The 22,795-nt window shown below is 36.9% G+C and overlaps 1 protein-coding gene across 1 annotated transcript in view; it reads right to left on the reverse strand.

Annotated features, from left to right (window-relative positions):
- Window positions 1-17,319, reverse strand: part of LOC114093048 (complement C5-like) — a 31,165-nt gene extending 13,846 nt beyond the window's left edge. The window contains exons 1-15 of the mRNA XM_027935754.2: window positions 17,255-17,319; window positions 16,486-16,678; window positions 15,119-15,281; window positions 13,855-13,925; window positions 12,290-12,381; window positions 10,764-10,846; window positions 8,940-9,042; window positions 7,913-8,027; window positions 7,189-7,315; window positions 6,273-6,388; window positions 5,604-5,786; window positions 3,946-4,149; window positions 3,157-3,366; window positions 2,917-3,066; window positions 1,317-1,446 (exon numbers count right to left, since the gene is read on the reverse strand). Coding sequence (XP_027791555.2) covers window positions 1,317-1,446; window positions 2,917-3,066; window positions 3,157-3,366; window positions 3,946-4,149; window positions 5,604-5,786; window positions 6,273-6,388; window positions 7,189-7,315; window positions 7,913-8,027; window positions 8,940-9,042; window positions 10,764-10,846; window positions 12,290-12,381; window positions 13,855-13,925; window positions 15,119-15,281; window positions 16,486-16,678; window positions 17,255-17,319 — 2,005 coding nt within the window. The remainder of the gene's footprint in view (window positions 1-1,316; window positions 1,447-2,916; window positions 3,067-3,156; window positions 3,367-3,945; window positions 4,150-5,603; window positions 5,787-6,272; window positions 6,389-7,188; window positions 7,316-7,912; window positions 8,028-8,939; window positions 9,043-10,763; window positions 10,847-12,289; window positions 12,382-13,854; window positions 13,926-15,118; window positions 15,282-16,485; window positions 16,679-17,254) is intronic.
- Between the last annotated feature and the right edge of the window lie 5,476 nt (window positions 17,320-22,795).

The following is a 22,795-nucleotide window of genomic DNA, read 5'->3' on the forward strand; positions in this document are numbered from 1 at the left end:
CTGCTGGATTTGCCAAGAGTTTTTCTTTTAGCACTACCAAGATGGAATCATGAAGAAATAAATTCTGAATTGACCAATTATTAGTATGGAAATTGATTAAGGAATAATAATAATATAAAAATCTTAAAATTTTCACTACATTGGTCTTGGCAATGATTTCAAAAATATAATATCAACAGCCTGGACAAAAAACCAAAAATAAATAAGCAGCATTGCATCAAAAGAGTTTCCACATAGCAAACAACCAACAGAGTGAAAAGGCAACTTGTTTAATGGGAAAAGAAATTTGCAAACCATACATCTGATAAATATAAATAGGGAGTTCCTATAACATAATACTAAAAAATGAATCACCCAATTTAAAAATGGGCTAAGAGCTCAAATAGATGCTTCTCATGAAGGAATAGAAATGGAAAATAGCTATATAAATAAATTGCTCAATATTGCTAAATGTCTTGAAATGCAAAATACAATCCAAAATGAGAAACCACCTCATACCTATCAATATGGCAATTATTTTAAAACAGGAGAGCAAGAGTTGGTGATGATGTGGAGATATTGGAAACCATATGCACAATGTTGGTGAAAATTCAAAGTAATGCAACTCTGGAGATTCCTCAAAAACTTCAAAATATAACTACTCTATGATCCAACAAACCCACTTGTAGGTATTCATCCAAAAGAAGTGAAATCAGAATCTCAAAGAGATATTATCATTCCCATGTTCATTGCAGTACTACTGACAACAGTCAAGAGGTGAAAACAACCTAAATGTACATTGACAAATGAATAGATGAAAAAAAGGTGGTAGACACTGGGATACAATCCTGCCCCAGAAAAAAAGAAAATTCTACAGTATGCAAAGGCCTAGATGAACCTGGAGGACATTATGCTAAGTGGAATAAGACACTCATAGCAAGACAAATAGTACACAATGCTACTTATATAAGGGATGAGAAATGAATTTAAGGATGGAATGATGGTTGCGAGGGGCTGGGGAGAGGGAGAATTGGGAGTTATTAATTAGCCAATGGATATGAATTTTCAGTTAAGCAAGATGAATAAGTCCACAGATCTATGTACAACATTGTACCTATCATCAACAGTCATGTATTGTACACTCAAGAATTTGTTAGGAGGGTAGATCTAATGTTAAGTTCTCTTGCAACAATAAAATAATTTTTAATTGTTTTGTTTTGCTTTATGATGTTTAATTGGAAACAGGATTTGGAGGAAGAATGAGTGCATGGCCAGGAAAAGCAGTGTGTTTTCACAGTAAGAACACTTGTGTTGCTTGACAGAACAGAATGAGTTACCATTTTGTAGGGAGTGGCCCACGTCTGTGTTGGTGAGGACCGTGAGTCCTGCTGAGTAGAACACCTCAGCATTGCTTCTGCCACCACTTGCTCCACAGCCCTGGTCACTTTTATCTAAAGCTCCAAGAACCTGTTAGAAAGGAGGTTATTCCCTTAAAAATACAACATTCAGAGACTGTTTGAGGGAGCACAGGACTCATGGAGAATGATAATTGCAAGTCACTCACTTACTGATTGGTTAAAACCTAATTCTCCAGTTTCCCCATGCCTTTCTTGCTTTCCCTAGTTTTCACCTATGGGTTTACAAATACACACTAGTCAGAATTGACCAGGAGCTAAATTTGAGGATATAATTCTGATGTGGAAGTTCTTAGAAAATGATTTATACTCTTCCTTCTTAAAGTTCTGAACACTGAATTAACTAATAAAATATATGTTGAATCAATGAATAAGGAGAGGAAATACTCACTATCCCTCAGGGTCCTTTTCTAAGTTCTGGGAAGGATGGGATCCTCTGTTTCTTTGCTTCATCCAAAATGAAGCAAGGCAAAAACATGGAAATACTCAATAAATTAATTTTGGTGAGGAGGATTTGGTCCTTGCAAAGTTGTGACCATGGCCCATGTGACCCATGAAAGCGTTTCTTGGTGATTGGGGTGGGAGGTGGGAGGGAGTCTGTGTCTGGGGAAGGGGCTGGTGGACAGGCAATAGCTATGTATGGCTGCCATTACTTTCTCTTATGCAGCTGGATGGTGTCTTACACCATGCCTGGTTTCTACTGCCCTCTCCATCATTCCTCTTACAGATTCAGGACACTCAACTCATCAGAACCCCAGCCTTTCCAGTCATATGCCTTTCCTGGAGCAGGAAAATAATTCAATTTTATGCATTAACTTAAAAAATGCCCTCTCTCAGAGTCACTAAATTATTACTTATTCCAAATAACAGGCACTGCTATCAGTCATTAAAATGGAGATAGCTTGGTGAAGAGGTTTTGGTCTTTGCAAGGTTGTGACCATGGCCCATGTGACCCACTGACATGGATTTGATTATGTTTTATTTTAGTTTATTCCTGGAAAAGTTTGAATTTCAGCATTTAATTGAGGATATTCCCAAAGTGTGTTCTCACCAAACAAAATAAATTGGAAAGTAAATTCGGTGGGTAATTATTCTTTATATATCTAAAGGGATAATTTAAAGGGGTAACTCACTTGATTCTTTGTGCTGTTCTATTCAGGCCATAAGTCAGCTAATTATCTCTAAGATTTCATCATCAATAACAGAGGGACTCTGTGGGTAAGCACTCAGTACATTAAATATTACCTAAATTATTCATACCCATCTCATAGCTTTGTTGTGAATATACAATAAGACAATAGATGTCAAGGCTTAAACTAATGCTGAATATAAAAGCGTTCAGGAAATATTAGCTTTTGGTGTTATTATCCTTAAGTCTAGTTTGGAAGACAGATGTATAGTTGCATCTTTTCTCCTTTATTCCTCTCCCATGACCAATGCAGGGACCCTGAGAGAACCAGGGTGATCACTTGGCCCTGAGTCATGTTTTGCACCAATAACCATGACATTGACTCCACTTAACTCTTTCCAGAGGATTTTTGCTTCTTCCTTGGATGCCATATGTAGCACTGTCCACCGCTGTTAAGGCGACCCACATTTCTGACTGAGTGTCCATGATAAGAGAAACAGCTTCTCCTGGAGAATGTATCTCTTTGTCTGGAGACAGACGGATCTAAAATTAGTGGGAAAAGAAAACCTCTTAGTGTGAGATTATATCATCACTCAGGAGGAACTCAGACTGGGGATAGGGTTGGTATCTCACCTGGAGCTGTTGGCCACACTTCTCTTCAATATTTAGGAAGACTGAGTCAGACACTAATTCTGCTGTCTGCTCCACTGTGATAATGTAGTAGACGAGGAGATGGGCTGTAGGAACCATGTGCTGAGTCACAGGAAGTTTTAAAGTTTGGTAAGATGAGCCTGGGAGTTTCTTCTCTGTGCCAAAGTGTACAATTTTGCCCTTAGATGAAATCTAAAAATACGTGGCAACAAGTAAACATCGAGCATGGGCTTAATGTTGGCTTAGTAATTGAGCAGATATAATAAGAGAAGCATAAGCACCTGAATGTAATCAATGCAATGGATTTTTCCCTTTGTAAATAAGGCATATTCTTATGTAACGCAGGCAAGACCTAGCAGTCGGTTGCTTGGTAATGCTCTGGTTAGCCATGAAACATTGCTGTGGTCACTGACTAGTCTGGAGACTTAAAGATGCTCTGGTGGAACCTTTGACATTGGGCCATGGCAAGATTATAAAGCTAGGGGTCAGCAGCCCTTGAATAAATCCTAAACCTACCTGTCACTACTTACAGGCAGGGCTGGTCATTCAACTTTTCCAATCTACTCCATTGTCTGCTGAACTTAAGAAAGTGTGAGGTTCTGTTGGGAGTATTTGTGAATGTGCTTTATAAACTGTAAAGTGGAACATAAATCATTCATTCACTAAATGTCAATTGTGTCGGGTAAGGAGTCATTTTAAGGATTCTTTGCATAAGTAAAAAAAAAAGCGTTCCAAATAGACTAGATGCAAGTAAGATATTACGGGACTTACCAAGTAAACATAGTGTGCAATTTTGTCAACATATGGACTTTTAGGGGTAACAGTTATGCTCAGTTTCTCTCCCACAAGTGAGCTCTTGTAACTGTCTGTCCAGCTAAGAGAAAGGAAGCTCTGGCTGGGTGATGAGTAGGTCACTGCTCGATAGTCACTGCTGGCCTGGTACTCTTCTGGAAGACCTGGGTCATCTGTTCTAACCTAAAACAGATTGTGCCAAACACACACACACACACAAAAAAAAAAACACTGATGCTGAACTTCGCATCAGTGTGATAATGGTGGTGACAGTGATGTTAGGGTTACAAAATCCTTGTGGCAGTAGAAAGTGGGGTGTTAGGAAGCTACAAACCATCCAGCATGCCAGAGTTTGGGGTGTGCTGGGAAAAGTGGTGAGCAGTATTTGGAGAGGACAGAGGGACAAGGTTAATCAAGATCAGAGGTGTGCTTGGGATGATCACTCTGTCTCTCTGCCACAATGAGAGGAGTGACAGAGAAGAGCATGAGGAACTAGGTGGCCACTGGGGCTATCCACTGAACTAGGGCACCTGGGAGGAGTCCAGGTTTGAAGTTGGCAGACCTTCTTTAGTTTCAGACAAAATAATGTTTATGCTTTTTTGAACCATCCAATAAAAAGATAAAATCAGAAGAATGAGAAGTTATATTCCATTTATGTATAATGTATCAAAATACATTCTACTGTCATGTATAACTAGTTAGAACAACAATAACAAAAAGATATGGAGAAGGCAAAGTCTGAAAGACTCTTGAGTATCTGAGATGTGTCTTTACCATAAGGATAATCTTTTGTGTGTGGTGCTAGAAATTGAACCTAGGGCCTTAGACATGCAAGGCAAGCACTCTACCAACTGAGCTATGTCCCCAGCCCCTCCTCACCATAAGGAATAGGAGTAAATGGGATCACTGAAGAAGTCTATCAAATAAGAATGTGTCACTTGAAAAGAGAGGAGGGTCTGACCAGATCCCTGAGGTTAGAGGACAAGCAAGCAATCATTGGTCCATAATGGAGGCTATAAAGAACAAAGAAGAAAAATGAAAAGCAAGAAAACTTGGAGTGACAGAGGATGTTTGAAGAAGAATGTGTTAGTTAATTGACAGGTTGTTTGAAGAAAAACGTGTTAGTTTCTTGCGTTCTAGGAAAACGCAAGGAAGAGAAGGAGCAAACATTATTCAGTGATTTTAGCAAGTAGCTTATGAGTAACCTATGCAAGAGCAGTTTCAGTGGAGTGGTGGGAACTGAAGACAGATCTCTTGTTGGAGGGGACCTGGAAGGGAGAAAGGAAATGTAGGTGATTCTCAATGGAGTTTCCATGTGATATTGGGGAGAAATGATGATAGCTGCAAATAACAGAAAAGAGAAGATTCTGCTAGAATTCTTGCATTCCACTGGTGGGTTCTTAGTTCCAGATTTGGATAATATTGTGTTTACCCCAAGAAAAAATTCCTGAAAACAAAATCAATGGACTGAGGCCTTTACTGAATGTCGATTACACAATACGTATATATCTTCTGTTCATATAGGTCAAATGTTTTAAAGCAGATCACTGGAATTACATATAAAATCTTCTCCATCTGTCCTGTACAATAGCTACCACACAGACTAATATTAGGCAACAAATGAGAATTCTACTCACATGAAACTCCAAGGCTGACACACCAGGGGAAATGTCAACCATAAACGAAGCAACTCCACGATGATCTGTTGTACTTTTCATTGGATCCAGATCTTTGCTTTCCTGAGTTGCACCCACTATTTTTGCTTTCAAGATTACTGTATTCCCTCCTACAACATGGCCAATGACATCCCTCATCTGTACCTGGTGGACCAAATCTATTCTAAGAGTTAACATTTATTATTTTACATCACAAACATTCTAAAACAATTCCCTCCTTTGTTGCCAAGCACAGACTTTATGGGATTTAACTCAAGAGTCAGATGCATGTCTCAAAGCATTTTCACCCCTCTGGGCATGTGTGATGTGTATTACATTTAATTCAATTCAATGCACACTTATTGAATGTTTGAGAAAAGCAGGGCACTTGCTATGTGTTGGTACGTAAGCCATGGGCTGGGTGAACTTACTACCAGGCCTGGATCTCAGCTCTTGTTTTCCATCACAGCCTTGCTGGCTGTCATGTCCTATTCCTCACCCCGCTACCATTCTTTTCTCCATTCCAATGTCTACACTGGAGGTCACACAGGAACAAAATTTGAGACTTCCCCCCCTTTGTCCTGGCATAGACAAAGCAACCTAAAAGTAAATAGGGAAATTCAACCATATTAGCTATTCTAACCAACTAACCTTGATGGAATATGGAATCCCAGGCTTCAGAGACAGAGGAGTTGCAACCAAATGCAGGGTGTAGGGAGAGAGGACATATTTGACATCCGTTACTTTGGTTCCTTTGAAGAATCTACCTAATGGAATAATGTGCATTGTGTTGAGAATTTGGCAAGTACAGTAGAGTATCATGATCTTTGTGGTGCCTGTTCTGTTCCTATTTATTTCTTCACTTGGATAAGGATAAGAAATTAGTCCATTGTTGGTCACTTCAAACATAAGAATTAACCTAAGTAGAAACGATTTTCTGTGGCCACTCTGGAAAAGCCCGTCACTCTATGACCTGATAAAGTGGTTTTTAGGAGGTTGGTAAAATGCCCATTCATCTGTTTCAAATATTGTGTTCTGTTCCAGATCATTTATCCCACTTTCTTTCTTTCTTTTTTTCTTCAAATGAGCAGAGCCTCATGCCCTCAAGGAATTGGCAATCCTGCTAGAAAGGATAGTCAGTTTTGAACAACTATTTCTAATTTCCAATACAACATTTGTAGGCCGTGTTGTAAAAGATATGTGTTAAATATTTAATAGTATGTAATCAATATACAAATGACCCAGGGATGTTTTCCTAATGTGAATGATTTTACCATCTGACTTATTCAAGTAAAATTTCCAGGTACCACTACTTTTAATTTTTAATAACACAAAAAGTCATACAGTACTATCTCATCTACATGGAATTAACAGGTCACCAATGCTGAAAGATGTTTTTCATCAGAATTTCTCTCACATTTATCTAGTGAGCAATATTTTTGTGAACCGTATCTGGTAACTGCATTTGCCCAAAATGAACCAGTAGTGAGTGACAGATTTCTATCCAAAATTTTGGAATAAGAAAGAACTCTGGGAAGTGAATGTATATATTAGTTTAGGAACTGACCTGTACGTTCTTGTACTTTCACAAAAATATTAAGGTATTTGTTGTTTAAATCTTGTAGACTTTTGTATGGCAGGTTTTTAATTGCCTTTGATGTATTAAAATTTACTTGTGCAATTCCATTGATCAGCTGTTTTTTTTAAAGGGGAACAAAAAGTTACAAGATAGATTAGAGCAGAACTCACAGAGAAGGAATAACAAATTGTGCTCTTTTCAGCCTGCAAAATCTCTACTTGGCAACGATGTTCTGGTTGAAGCTCATGGTAATACAAAACACAACCTTGATTCTTTGAGGTATATTCAAAACTGATTAATATAATATTTAGATAATTTCTTTTAAGCCTGAAGGCTCAGGCCATGTTGCAGGATCATGGAGAAAGAACTCTGGCTTAAAATTTTTGATTCAAAATTATGTATAATATTCAGAATCTGAGTCTCTAATTTGGGTACCATTTTCTATCTGAGGGTACCTTGTCCAAAGTCCAAGATTTCATATTCAAATGACATAAATTGCCTACAAAAAATAGATTTTAACTACTCAGCCTTCCAAACTGAAAACAAATGTCACTTTAACCTTTCTATTTCCAACAGTGGAAGCTCCCAAAGCCCAAAGTATTATAGTTCAGAGTTTTTTAGTTCTATGAGCATTTAGGGGTGAAAACCCACTTTACAACTCTATTCTCTGGTGACTTGCTCCCAGTTTGTTTCTGTGAATGAACTCCCTTACCTGTGCCTTTTGGATTGCTTCAGGCATCTCTTCTTTTCTAGGATCCTCTAAATCATTTCTTATTGCAAAAATGACAGAAACCTCAGCTTCAGTTACATTCTGATTATGAGAATATCTATCAAAGAGAATAATTAACTTCTTTTGATTAAGCCATCAGGGTAATGAGATAAGATAAAACACAGCCATGGGAAAATTGCAATTTGCTCTTAAAACATATTCATATGGAGTTTTATATTTCATTTTACACTCTGTAGTGGTAGAACAAAAATAAGTATTGTTCCCATGGGCATGAGAGAGAATTGAGTCCCAGAGGATGGAAAGAACTTGCTAACATCCCACTGTTGTTATGCTTATAATGAGTTAGTGAAGAACTGAATGCAGCACCCGGAGTTTTGTAAGGGACCACACTGCTGTCATGACTATAACACCATGTGGCAACAATAGGGACCCACTCCCTGCTTCTCCTTTTACCAAGGGGACAACATCAAACATTTGGAGTATGTTATTTTTAGTTTAGACCCATTTTTGCCTTTTGAGTTCAAGAAAAACATGAATTTTCCCTATTTAAATATAAAATAGGGACGCCAGTATCCCCAAAGACAATTTTCCATAGCGCATCTGCCAAGTAGGATTTATGGGCTAATTCAATCAATTCTATAGATGATTTTGATGATTAAGTTGTATGATCAATTAATATTAACTAGGCCGCGAGTAACAAAGTATATGTGGATATTTTCATGTAGTTTTGATACCTGACCATGTTATTTAATTTTATTTGCTGAAGAAACTAAGAATAACAGCAAGAGTCAGCAAAAACACTTCAGCCAACTCTTTTGGACCCATTTCCCACAACTATCACATTAATCATAAAGGTATTTATTTACTTATTCTTTTTACACTGAGCCTCAGAATCTTTCTCCAAATAGGGTCCCAGACAAGCACTACCAATTAGTCATTTTGACTCTTGAAATGAAACCTGTTTTCCATAGAGGAACTACAAGAATCTGAAAATTAAAAAAGTTTTTACCTAGCATTTATAGTGATCTTGAAGTCCTCAAAGTTTTCGTGGCTGATATAGTAATTTTCTGGTTGTACTAAGATAGAGAAGTGTGGTTTTTCCAAATACACACCTAAGTAAAAACCAAACAAAAATAAACAAAACCCCCAAAAGCAAGATGGTTGAAACTACAAATATATATCTTAAGCAAGAAATGTCTTGTTACAATGGAACAGATGAAAACCACCAGCATCAGTATTCTTCCCTGGTCATGACCATCATTAATATCCCCGGAATCCTTATGATCTTCCCATCAGTGATTGGCAGCTTTCTGCTCCAAAACCCTGTCATGTACTAAACCACATATTATATGGTGCTGAGGATGGAACCCAGCAACTCTCACGTGCTAGGTGAGCACTCTACTGCTGAGCCACAGTCCCAGCCCCTCACTACTTAAGCTTTTTAAACCATGTTTTCTGCCCACTGGGTTGTCAAGAGGAAGAGAGGTATTTATATTTAAGGGATAAGAACAAGTGCACATAAAAATTTAAAACGTTCAATGTGCTGAAGCCACAGCAACAAAATACCCTCAGAGCAGGGGCTCAATAAGGTCACAGACCTGGTCTTGCTTCTCTGTGTCAACCTTCCCCCCAGTGCCTTTCATATAGTAAGTTTTTGATAAATACTTATTAAATTGGAAATTCCTTGGTATTTAGCAATTCTCTTCCATTCCTGATCTAAAACATGAATATAAATCTCAAATTCTCATCTTTTCCTTATGTCCATTTGAGAAGTGGTGTTAGACCACCCAGCCCTATCTACTGCCATGCACAGCTCTGAAGTCTGTTCAACCCTAAAGGAGGAGGCTGCCCAATAGGAGCAAGGGGGTGGTGAGGGGCTGGCTCCACCTGTTCAGGATGTTGTTCTCTAGGTCAGAGAAAATTGCCCTGGAGGGAGTAGGCAAAACCAGAGCAGGGAGAGTTAATAAACAACTCCAAAGCCGAGTTTGGGTGTTTCTGAGGGTATTTTGTTGCTGTGGCTTTTAGCACATTGAATGTTTTAAATTTTTATGTGTACTTGCTCTTATCCCTTAAATATAAATACCTCTCTTCCTCTCATCAACCTGGTGGTCAGAAAACATGGTTTAAAAACCTTAAATAACAGGAGCTGGGGCGGGGCATCAGCGGTAGAGTGATCACCTAGCACATGGGAGGCTCTGGGTTTGACCTGCAGCACCACATAAAAATAAATAAATAAAAATAAAGGTATAAAAAATAAAGGTATAAAAATATTTTTAAAAAAGCTTAAATAGCAACTTTACATACAAATTAGTGTTTTAGGAAATTCTTATGAGAGATTAATAGGAGTCACTTATAAGTTAATTATTAGTATAATAAATATGACTATTTCCAAAGTAAATGTTTATTTTCTTCCCACACATCATCATTTTCCAAACACACAAGCAATTTTTTTAAGCTGAAGGGTTCAAAGGTAGCATTCTGGTTCTCTGACCAAACAAAGTCGTTGTGAGAACCTGGACACTAGGGCATTGAAGTGGACAATCTCTTACAATGTTAGAGAACCATGGATCTTGCAAGGATTTTGCCTTGTCTTCTCCTCCCATTGATTTGACCACCCACACAACCACGACAAGGAAACTAGGCACAAAGAGTTCAGTGAGCACATTACAGTGAACCAGATGGACAGTACTCTGACTCCCAGTTCACCTCTGACCATCACACCTCACCACCTTCTTTACTCTTTACTAAATTTTTATTCCACAAAGTTATTGAGAACTATTTAAAAAAAAAAACACATTCACATTGGAAATCTCAGTAATTTTTGAGAAATTACCATGTCTTTTAATTTCAAAATCTGCAGTTCCTATTGTTGTGAAGTCCTCTTTGTAGTTAGCTTTAATTGTCCACAAACCGTATCTGTGAAAGCATCACATTTAAAATTGTAGGTAATATCAGATAATATGACTTTAGTTCACTCATTGGTTGTAGCTAATATTCAAAGGAACAGTTACTATGGGCCATGCACTAAAGCTTTACACATGTTAACTGTCTTAATCTTCATAAAAATGCTGTGGAATAGGTTGTATTATTACATCATAATAAACTTGAGCTCCAGAGAGGTGAGTGACTTTCCCAAGGACATATGGCTAGTAGGTGATGGAGCAGGACTCAAACTTGGTCATTCTTGCTACAAAACCACAACTCCATTGAATGACCCTGAGTTCTGCATATGCCAATCAATGTATCATATTAGAAAGAACTATTAAAATTATTAAAAAACATATGTTTTAAGAAAAATTGTTACACCCAAAATTTATTTCCATATTACTCTTTTTCTAGTAGATTATAGTATATCTTTAACTAGATTCAATTGAAGAACTAACCCAAAGGCTGAATCATATCCATAAATATATATATATATATATACTATAGAGTATATATTATACATATATAGTATATATTCAGCATATATATACATATATATCTATATATGTACACATATTATTTTTAGTTTAGACCCATTTTTGCTTTTTGAGTTCAATAAAAACATGAATACACACACACACACACATACACACACACACACACACTGTATATACTAGATAGTTTGCCAGAAAATCAAGACTACATTTTTAGGACCAATTGATCAAGTGAAACCTACCTAAATGAGACAAATAAAGAGTTTTTAAAAGTTTACAGCTCAAGTCCAGTGATAGGGTAGAAACAAAGAAGAAGGATGAGTCTTTCCCTCCAAGAGATCTGGTTCCCATTTCTGTCCCACCATTTAATTGTGTGACTATATCTTCAAAATGGGAAGATGAAAGTTCTAGCAGAGTGCTTGGCACAGGGTAGGAGATCCGTATGTCAATTCCTGGGGCTTATTGAAGAGTCCCAAATTGTACTTCAAAATATTTTCCAAGTACGAGAAATTGGAACTAAAATGTCAAAGAAATTATTTATAAGAGAGGGTAAAGACACGAAGATGGACATCTTCTATTTGTATTCCCTCCGCTTTTTTTTTTCCATTGTTCTGTCAGCATTTGGGGGGTGGGGACAGTATTCCCAGTTTCCACTGTCTAGACTTTGTTGTGGAAGGTGCTCTGTAAATAGAGCAGACTGGCTTGGTTCTCAGAGGGAAACACACTGTCAGGCCCCCTGCCTTGATGCAGGAAAGCCCAGCAGGCTCCATCTTCCCTTAGGTTAGGACACTCACTAGACCTAAAAAAACAGCCAAAACCAGAATTTCTTTCCATCAGCAGCTTTCAGTGACATGTAAATGACTCCATGGACTGTTCAATAGCCCCAAATGGGCTTCACTGTTTTCAAGAGAGAGTTAACCTGCAAATAATATAACAATACTTAGGATGAGATGGGATCTTGAAGTCAGGAAAAGTGATAATTCCAGTAGCATTTCTGTCTTCCCCCACAGCAACTTCTGACCCTTCTGGATCCTTTGAGTGAAAAGAAAAACAAAAATACAAGTTTAATGTTTTTCTTTTTTTTTTTTTTAACAACTTGTAAATACAGAATCCACACATAAACATTATATGTGATTGATAGTTCTTATAAAAAATACCCGCTAATATGTTCTAAGAAACATTGTTGGAACTTAGCAAGTGCAAAGTTGATATACACTGAGGCAATGACCGGCCTCAATTGGACTTGTTGGCAAAGACTATCTTCTAAGACAAAAGGCATATTTTAAATAGGCATAAGTAGTACCACAAATATTTAAGATAATATTAAATAAATTCTCAGCAGACTCTCCCCCCACTTCCTCCTTTCTGAAGAGAACATCTGGAATGATCTTCCTTCAACACTGTCTCTCCAACACTTCCTCCATCCTGTCTCTGCCATGGCCCAAGAGCTCCCTTGGCTCTCTGCTGTCTTTGGTGTCTGGACATGCCACAGCCATTGCCTCCGACCTCTTAACGTCTGCTTTCCCTGTGAGGCCAGACATCACCTCTTCCACAGGTTCCTTCACCACAACTTCCCAAACATAATATACAGCAATTCGCCAAAGCTGCCGGCATCTCTCCCTAAAGCATTTGCAGGCCAGTCCACTGGGGCAAGCCTCTACCATAGCCATCTCCCCATGTCTTGCTTCCTCCTGACTCTAGACCTCTACTTCTGCATTCCACCAGAGACACCGCCCAGCTTCTGTCCAAGCCCCTCTCAGGACTCATCCTTGTCCTTAGTAATTGTCCCCAGAGGGGGGTGTTCATCTGCAGCACTGCCTCCCCTTCAAGCTGATCTGCCCGTGGTCCTACATCCTCCCTTGTTTGGCTTGCTGAGTTACTTACGTGTGCTGTGCTGGCCTTCTAAACTCAAATGCTCGTGGAGGGTCGTACTCCCTGGTCCCCCAAACAAGTGGAGAGAGGCTAAGTGCTGGGTCTCAGGAGACAAACAGACAGACCTGAGCTTGAGTCCTGGTTTAGCCAATTATTATCAGCGGGTTGTCAAGGTTATTTGATTTCCCTAAACGTTAGTCTACTCATCTATAAAATGGGGACAATGACACTGACTTTTGAAGATTGTCATCACAGTATAATGCATTCATGGCCTTCTCCCAGGTACCACATTTTATGCTTCTACAACCCTGGCTGCATCTTCCCCTGACACAGATGGCAAGAGGATTCAGACTGATTAGCTGACATACTTTATAGATGGGGACACCAAAAAAGTATTCTTTAATGGAAACATAAAAGCATATTTCAACCAAAAATTTTAAATTTTCAATGAATATGAGAAAATTATAGAATTGCCAGGTTCTAGCCACAGTAGCTGCTGAATAAATTCTTACTGCCATTTAATATTGAATAAATTAATGCCATTTACCATGAGTTTTGTAAGAATGAAAATTCTTTATCCATATCATAGAAATCCCAGGGTTAAATTTTGTTTTAAATTAATGTTATACTTACTATAAAAGTCAAGATAACTTCTTTTTGAGATGGTTTTAGGTTTTCATCCAATGAATAAACTCTAACTTTTACTGTAAGAAAAAATGTCATAGTTAGAAACTTCATTCAACTGTGAATGATCTGACAATATCATTGACACTCTCCACAAGGTCCATGGAATTTAAAATAAAAATTGGAAAGCCCAAAGCATAAAATCCAAGCTTCAAAGAAAAGATGAAAAAGATGAATTAAGATGAATCCTAACTTTATCACAAAGTTGGAAAAATATCCTTTTCACAAAAAAGTACTGAATGAATTATTTAAATATTTCTCATTATGCATTTAAAATGTAAATTGACATAGTAAGAACTATTTTTACCCAACTTTGCATTCTTTTAAATTGGAGACTGAACCAAGGTGCACTTTACCACTGAGCTATATCCCCAGACCTTTCTTTATTGATTTTTAAATTTTGAGATAGGTTCTCACTAAGTTGCGCAGGCGAACCTCAAACTTGGGATCCTCCTACCTCAGCTTCTTGAGTAACTAGGATCACAGGTGTGTGCCACTGTGTCTAGCACTCAACTTATGTATTTTTAAACCACTGCTAGATAAGAAAGACTGCAGCTCACTGCTATCTGAAATTTTTAGAGGAAAAACTGTGAAGCAGTAAATTCTGTCAACAGAATGCGTCAATAGGGCATTTTGTCTAACTTGCAAGATGTAAGTGAAAAATCTCAATTTCTCAAGGTTTGACTACTTATTTTTATACCTTAAACACATGGTCATCCTCTGCCTTAGTGTCCAGGAGACTGTTCAAAGCCTGTCTCAGATCATGTGTGCTGGCGGGACTCTTGTCCTCTTGCTAAAATGATTTCCATCATATTTCACCTAATTGGCATCATCACCATCTCTATTCTATGTCCTATTTTATAGAATTCTTGAACTTAGAAGTCAGTTATAATAAATGGAAAATGCAAATCTTCATACCTGCTATCTGCAAAAGAAATGTCAGGCTCTTAAAAAAATTGTTTTGGAAGAAGCTGGGCATCATTCTAAAAAATGCCTTTCTTAATTCTGCTCTAAAAAAATATGCTCATATTTGTTTGTTCTTTGTATTTATAATTTGCAATTTAATCTTCAGTGTATCAACTCTTTACTTTTGTGTACGATATAAATTATGATATTGTCTTCTTTTTCCCCTAAATATAAGCCAGTTGTTCTCAAACATTCATCAAATCATCCCACTCTTCCCCCATGGATTAAAATTCCCTCTCTGTTGTACCTTGCTCATCGGAATAGTAAACAGATCTGTCTGTTTGAATGAAAAGAAACCCAGTGTCGTATCGCAGTGGAATTTTTGATGCTTTTGAAAAATGGGCAGATACAACTTCTAAATATACATTTGAAACTGCATTTGGCCCTCCAGATAAATCTTCTGGTTTTATCTGTTTAAAAAAATAGGCAATGGAAGAATATTATATAAACATCCTAAAATAATAAAAGGAAATTAGGTATCTATTCTAGTAATTTGAATCATTGTTTATATCTTACAAAAAAAATTTTGTAAAATAAAATGGTACATTTATTCTTCTACCAAAACACTTTCATACATTAGTTTCTTATAAAATTTAGTTGGAAACAGTTATTTTAAAACATTGCTCTAAATTAATGTCTATTAAAAACTACAATCACTGAAAAAATTCAATTTTTAATAGATGAAATACTCAAAAGTCATTAGGAAAATATCAAAAATTCAAAAGCTTGTCTGAAATGGAGGCAGAGAAGAATGGAGGATTCACATGTCAGGTAGACAGTGAACTAAAATACTTATCACGTGGCAGTGGAAATGAAGAAAGTATTCTTTATACTTATAATTATATTTGTACTTAAGCTGAAAATCTGAATCTTTTTCTTATTTTTTTTTGTGTCTCCTGGTCATTTCATAATTGGTATGCAACCTTTCTTCAAATATATCACATTTGCTTAGTATATTTTATGATAATAAACACTTCTCTAATTTTCCTTAAACACTGTACACAAATTTCTTTGAAAGAAAATTTGTTTGGTCCATATCCAATGAGAAAGTATAAACAGTCTATCATAGATACATATTTTAAGAAAAAAATTACTGTGTCAATAAACATGGAATTAAAATGTTTTAGTTCATATTTTTGGAAAACAAATGCTCAAAATGATCTCCATTTATTTCTCTAAAATTTTAAAAACAGGACCGAACCTTGTGTGTGTGTGTGTGTGTGTGTGTGTGTGTGTGTGTGTGTGGTGTATTATATTCTTTTAACGTAACATAAAGCTTAAATATCTAAATTATCTCTTCCTAGCATTTATCTTATAAATTTTGAAACAGCTATATATGTTGATTATTTAGTTTTACTCCTGTTACCAAATATTTTCATCTTAATACCCTTCATTCAGTTTTACATTTCCTTACATTGACTCCAAATTAGAAATACTCTCCACTTAACATGTCCCATTACTTATAAATACATTGGTTATGACATATTCACATCAACAGAGCATGACATGTCACATTTTGTACCCACACATATAAAATGGAACAATGTACCATCTCTTTGTTATATTTTATAAATGAACATTTTACATAAAAGAAAGCATGAGATGAATACCTACAATTAAGTTTGCAGAGTTTTGGAATTCATTTTCTGGAGACAAAGTTACTTGGCCAAAAGAATATGTAAAACTTTTATCAGGATAACTTTTAATAGCAATGGTCACATCAAATGATTCTCTGTATCCATAAACCTGAATTACTACATTTTCAGAGGCTCCAACATAGAATGCTTTAGGTGCTGAGATGACATATCTGTTGAAATAATAAAATTATGCAGTCAATCTGTTGATAAAAGATCATTTTTAATGCATTTCACTTAGGAGAATCCATATAAATTGTCAATGTTCCTTAAACTTAGCAATATATTTTTTATTTCTCAAAATGTCTTTAGCTATGGTAAAGCCAGGATAGCTTCCATAAAGCATCCTAAGAATGAGATTTCAGGAAGACAGGCAAAAGCTATTTTGATTAGTTACATTCAGGAGAAGGTTTAAGGTTCCCTGAAAGAAGTGCAAATAAAGATCACAGTTCTTCTATCTTTTGAAGAATCCATTAAAAAAAAAATACCAATCAGGAAGTTACTCTTTGGGCGGGACAGAGGTAACAGCCTGAGCAAAAGATAAAGTATGAGAATACAAGTCATGCACAGCTCACAAAATACTTATGTTAAAACACGGAGTAGCAGCGTTGGACACCACAGGAAAGAAGAAATTCACCTGGAGCTCTCGGAAAGTCGAAAGTTAATCTCATATAGCACTGATTGAATTCTGCCCTCTGTAAAAATACAACCAAGATACATTTCAAATGAAAATGGCATTCTTCACTTACATTTGCGTCTGTCCCCAGCTTCTCCCCAAGCAGAAAAAAAGACAGAGCATGCTTAAAATGTCCATGCCTGGGGGAGCAGTAGGTTATTGACACAATCTCTCTTGAAATAACACTCCTTCTGTGAACTCTGCTGGAAGAATTTGGTTAAATTGGCCCTAAGGTTAATTATTAATGTCAAATAGTGGAATCATTGAGAGGGAAATCTCCAAATTTAAATGCCAACCTTTTAATGTCCCCAGGTAATTCTGGAATTCAGAGGAGAAACTCAATTTTGATACAGTGTAAAACGGTAAAATACTCAAATGCTTATCTCTAGGAAAATGTTTCAAAGCTGGACAAAGATACAAACTATCTGGGGGCTGGTCTGGTGGTGTGCATTTTCTGGGTGTAGTAGAGGCCATTGACCCCCTGACTAGATCTCACTTTCTGGGCTATTATACCCACCTTTCAGGTGCGAAGTTTTGGCTACCAAAGTTTCCTTACTCTGAACTTCTCCAAGTAATTCAGCTCCGTCATGGAAGACAGCTTGCCCAGAAATGTCTTAGAAGGTTCTGCTTCTAGGGAAACACTCTAAATTTAGGGAACATGGTGTAAGATGGTCATCCTGGACTCCATGCAGAATGTCTCATGGCTGGAGATGTTTGTGAGGCTTCTCTGAAATGATTCCTGATTGAACTAGGTTCCAAGAGGCCTGTAAGATCCTCTGTAGAACAGATATGATGTCCCAACGCAACCTTCCAAATGCTGAGATGTTCCCAGGAACTGCTGGGGTGGGTCCAGGTTAGGGTGATGTGTTTTGTCACTGCTTCGTCACTTGTATCTTTATCCTCCCACCAGACTATAATCTCTATGAGAACCAGGGGCAAGGTCTAACACATACAATGGGGTCATCCTCCAAAACTTATGGAAGTGCCATAAAAGACACCTGGGTCCTTGTCCAATTGTAGTATAATGAATGAATGATAAATAGGTCAGAGTGATGTTGAAAGTTAGGCTGAAGGTCAATTTTATATTGCCTTGAATTTCATGCTAAGAAATTTGGACTTCATTCTGTATATAATGGAAAATTTTGGCCTTGCTGCTCAGATCCTAAAGATGTCATCCTCTAGGATCTACTTATGTTTTTAATTCATCAAAAGGATAGACAGCTAGTATATGCTATGCAAAGTAATAATGAAATTATTCTTCAAGATAAAATTCAAGCAAGATGAATAAAAACCTGGGATGTCAAACATTCATTCTTAACAGTAACTTTTTAAATGATCTATCATGACAGCAGTAGATATTGATGTTGGGTTAATCAAGAGTCTCACAACTACAAAGCTAGACTAATGGGATTGTGTGAGTAGTGAATGAACATCCTCATGCAAGTGATGTTGTGTATATTTATGCACATCTTCTGAACTAGGCTGATATTTAAACCAGTCTTTGAGTTTTGAACCAAATCAAACAGGTTATTTCAGACACAGACACAGTGATAAGAAAATTACTACTCAATGATGCACTGAACAAGATGATATAATGTAAAAAGACCTAAAGATCAATTGGTACAACAGATAAATCTAGCCTTAATCCACTCCGGGACATTTCCAGATAAATAGTGAAAGAAAAGACTCTTATTTCTGATGAAAATGATTGCAGCTAGGCTTTAAATTTTGGCTAACTGAAACCATTTTAAAGGAAAAAACAAAACTTCATTTCAAAGGCATGGTTCATATTGGATCAGCACTTCTTATACAAATCTAAAAATTTTGGCCACTGAAAGACAATTTTTGTTTCTTGCTTTGTACTCTTTCCCAGGCATGGACTCACATTGTCAACAAGAGAGAGCAAACACAGTGACAAAGATTTGCAGCCAAAAAATTCTGGTAAAATTTCACACTGTGATTAGTAATTGTGTAACATAGGCCACAAATATAGAACATTCTCAAATACCATAACTTTCAGAGTTGTTTCTCCCAACCTGGTTACAAATGGGAGGCAGAAAGTAATAGTGGTAAGAATGTCTTAACGATTCTCAATCACAGCATGATTGACATTTTGTATCAATGATTCCTTCTTATGGGCAGCTACCCTGTGCATTGAAGGCTGCCTAGAAGCAAGCCTGGCCTCTCCCCATTAGAAGTCATTAGAACTTCTGAGTCATGACAACAAAATGTCCCTGACTTTAGCAAATATTCCCAGCTTGGGGCAGTCCCTGAGTGAAAATAACTGAGTTGCTAGATGCTTGGCTTAGAATTTAAAGGCAGATGGGAAAGTACTTACCTGTGTTCCTATGGAAGATGCAGAACTCAGCAGGCTCCTCATCATGCTATTTGACTATTTTAAGTAACTATGGAAAAATGTTAACCCCTTTCATTTCTTTCCTGAGGAGGAATCATCACTGTAAATACCATTTCTCTGCTGATGACTTCCACATTTATATCTCCAGTAGGAACCTCTCCCCTTAAAGTTGTAGTGCCCCAGGACTCAGGACTCAGACCCCTGTTCTGTATAAATTCACTCGTTAAGCAATTGTATCCAATTGCATCCCTTGGGATACAATCTATACATGCTAACACCTCTTCATCTAATCTCCTGAATCTCCCTCCTGAACAACTGACTGTATATCTAACTGCCTTACTAAATAACTTTTGTATCTAATTACCATATTAAACTCAGTCTATGCAAAACTGAATCAACCAAGATCTTCCCTCTCCAACATGGAAAACAGAGTGTTACTAGATATATGAGGACGCCTCCAACATGGAAGACCAGGAACAAAATATTCAGTAATAAAAACAAACTTGGAGAAAATAGAGACTGTGATAATGAAAAGGAAGATGATTCCAACCCCACAAAAACAAAACAAAAATCTTCTTCATTATTTTATTCATAAAGATAGGGGAAGATAAAAAAGATAAGGGAATATGTTGCATCCATGAAGCAAGGACGGCTACCATAAAAAAGAAACAGTGAGATAACAAAACGTGTTCTTGGATATTAAAAACATGACAGCATAAATTTTGAATTTGGAAGATTAAGTGGAGTAACTCTTCAAAAAAAAAAGCAAAAAAGACAAACAATTGATTTGAAAAAAAAGGGACCCAGAATAGCCAACACAGTCTGCAACAAAAAGAGCAACATTGGAGGCATAGCCATACTGGACCTTAAATTAAGCCACAGAGCTACAGTAACAAAAACAGCATGGTACTGGCACCAAAACAGGCATGAAAACCAATGGGGTAGAATAGAGGACACAGAGATAAATCCACATAGATAAAGTCATCTAATACTAGATAAACTTGCCAAAAACATACATTGAAGAAAAGATAGCAGTTTTAATAAATGTTGCTGGGAAAACAGGATATCCAAATGTAGAAGAATGAAACTTGACCCCTTTCTCTAACCTGCACAAAAGTTGACTCAAAGTGGAGCAAAGACCCAGGAATTAGACCAGAACTCTGCAACTGATAGAAGAAAATGTAAGCCCAATACTCCAACATATTGGCACAGGCATGGACTTCCTAAACAAGACTCCTAAAGTGCAAGCAATAAAACCAAAAATTAATAAATAGGATGGCATCAAATTAAAAAACTCTGCACAGCAAGGGAAAAAATTGAGAGTATGAGAAGACAGCTCATAGAATAGGAGAAGATTTTTGTCATCTGCTCCTCAGATAGGGCATTAATCTCCTGGATATATAAAGAACACAAAAAACTTAACAAGAAAAAAAACAAATAACCCAGTTAATAAATGGGCAAAAGAACTAAAAAGACACTTCTAAAAAGAAGAAATACAAATTACCAAAAAAACATATGAAAAATGTTCAACATCACTAACAATCAGGGAAATGCATATCAGAACCACATTGAGATTTCATTTCATTCCAGTCCCAGGATATACAAAGAACTCAAAAGGCTTAACACTAGAAAAACAAATAATCCAGTTAATAAATGGGCAAAGGAACTGAACAAACACTTCACAAAGAAATATGAATGAGCAAAAAAAATATGAAAAAATGTTCAACATCTCTAGCAGTTAGAAAAATGCAAATTAAAACTGCACTGAGATTCCACCTCACTCCAGTCAGAATGGCAATTATGAAAACTACAAGTAACCATAAATGTTGGCAAGGATGTTGGAAGAAAGGTACTCTCATACATTGTTGGTGGGACTGCAAATTGGTGCAACCACTCTGGAAAGCAGTATGGAGATTCCTTGGAAAACTTGGAATGGAGCCATCATTTGACCCAGTTATCCCACTCCTCAGTCTATCCCCAAAGGAATTAAAAAATAGCATAATACAGTGATGTAGCCACATAAATGTTTATAACAGCTCAATTCACAATAGCCAAGCTATGAAATCAATCTGGGTGTCCTTCAACAGATGAATAGATGAAGAAAATGTGGTATATATATACAACGGAATATTACTCAGCCATAAAGAAGAATGAAATAATGGCATTTTCTGGTAAATTGATGGAAGTGGAGTATATCATGCTAAATGAAATAAGCCAATCCCAAAAAACCAAAGGCTAAATGTTTTCTCTGATTTGTGAATGCTAACCCAAACATATTTTCTCTGATTTGTGGATGCTATCCCTCTGGGGAGAAGAATAATAGAAATCCATTGGATTAGACAAAGGGCAATGAAAAGAAGGGAAAGGAGAGAGGAATAGGAAAGATAGTAGAATTAATAGTAGAAAGACATAACTTTCCTAGCTTTGTATTTGAATATATGACCAGAGTAACTCTGCGTTATGTGTAACTACAAGAGTGGGATCCTAAACAGAATGTTATACTCTATATATGTATAATTTGCCCAAATGGTTTGGATGTGATGTATCCCCCAAAAACTCACATGTGAGACAATGCAAGAAGGTTCAGAGGAGAAATGATTGGGTTGTGAGAGTCTTAACCCAATCAGTGAATTAATCCCCTGATAGGGATTAACTGAGTGGTAACTGAAGTGGTAGGGTATGTCTGGAGGAGGTGGGAATTGGGGGCATGGCTTTGGGCTATATATTTGTATCTGGCAAGTGGAGATCTCTCTGCTTTCTGATCATCATGTGAGTTGCTACCCTCTGCTACACTCTTCCACCATGTTGTTTAGCCTCACCTTGAGCCCAGAGGAATGGAGTCTGATGTCTATGGATTGAGACCTCTGAAACTGTGAGTCCCTAAATAAACTCTTCCTCTTCTAAAATTGTTCTGGTCAGACCTTTTAGTCACAGCAGTAAAAAAGCTGACTAAAACAAGATTCTACTGTCATGTATAAGTAAACAAATATTTTTTTTAAATGCCAATTATTCAGAATACATATAATATAAAAATAATATAAGTGTTGGCGAGGATGTGGAAGAAAAAGTACACTTATACATTGTTGATGGGACTGATAATTAGTACAACCACTCTAGAATGCACTATGGAGATTCCTCAAAATATTAGGAATGGAACCATCATATGATCCAGCTGTCCTACTCTTCACCATATATCCAAAAGATCTAAAATCAGCATACTATAGGAATGCAAAAAAAAATCTAAAATCAGTATACTAT

Source organism: Marmota flaviventris, chromosome 13, assembly GCF_047511675.1.
Source record: "Marmota flaviventris isolate mMarFla1 chromosome 13, mMarFla1.hap1, whole genome shotgun sequence".
Taxonomy (NCBI): Eukaryota; Metazoa; Chordata; class Mammalia; order Rodentia; family Sciuridae; genus Marmota; species Marmota flaviventris.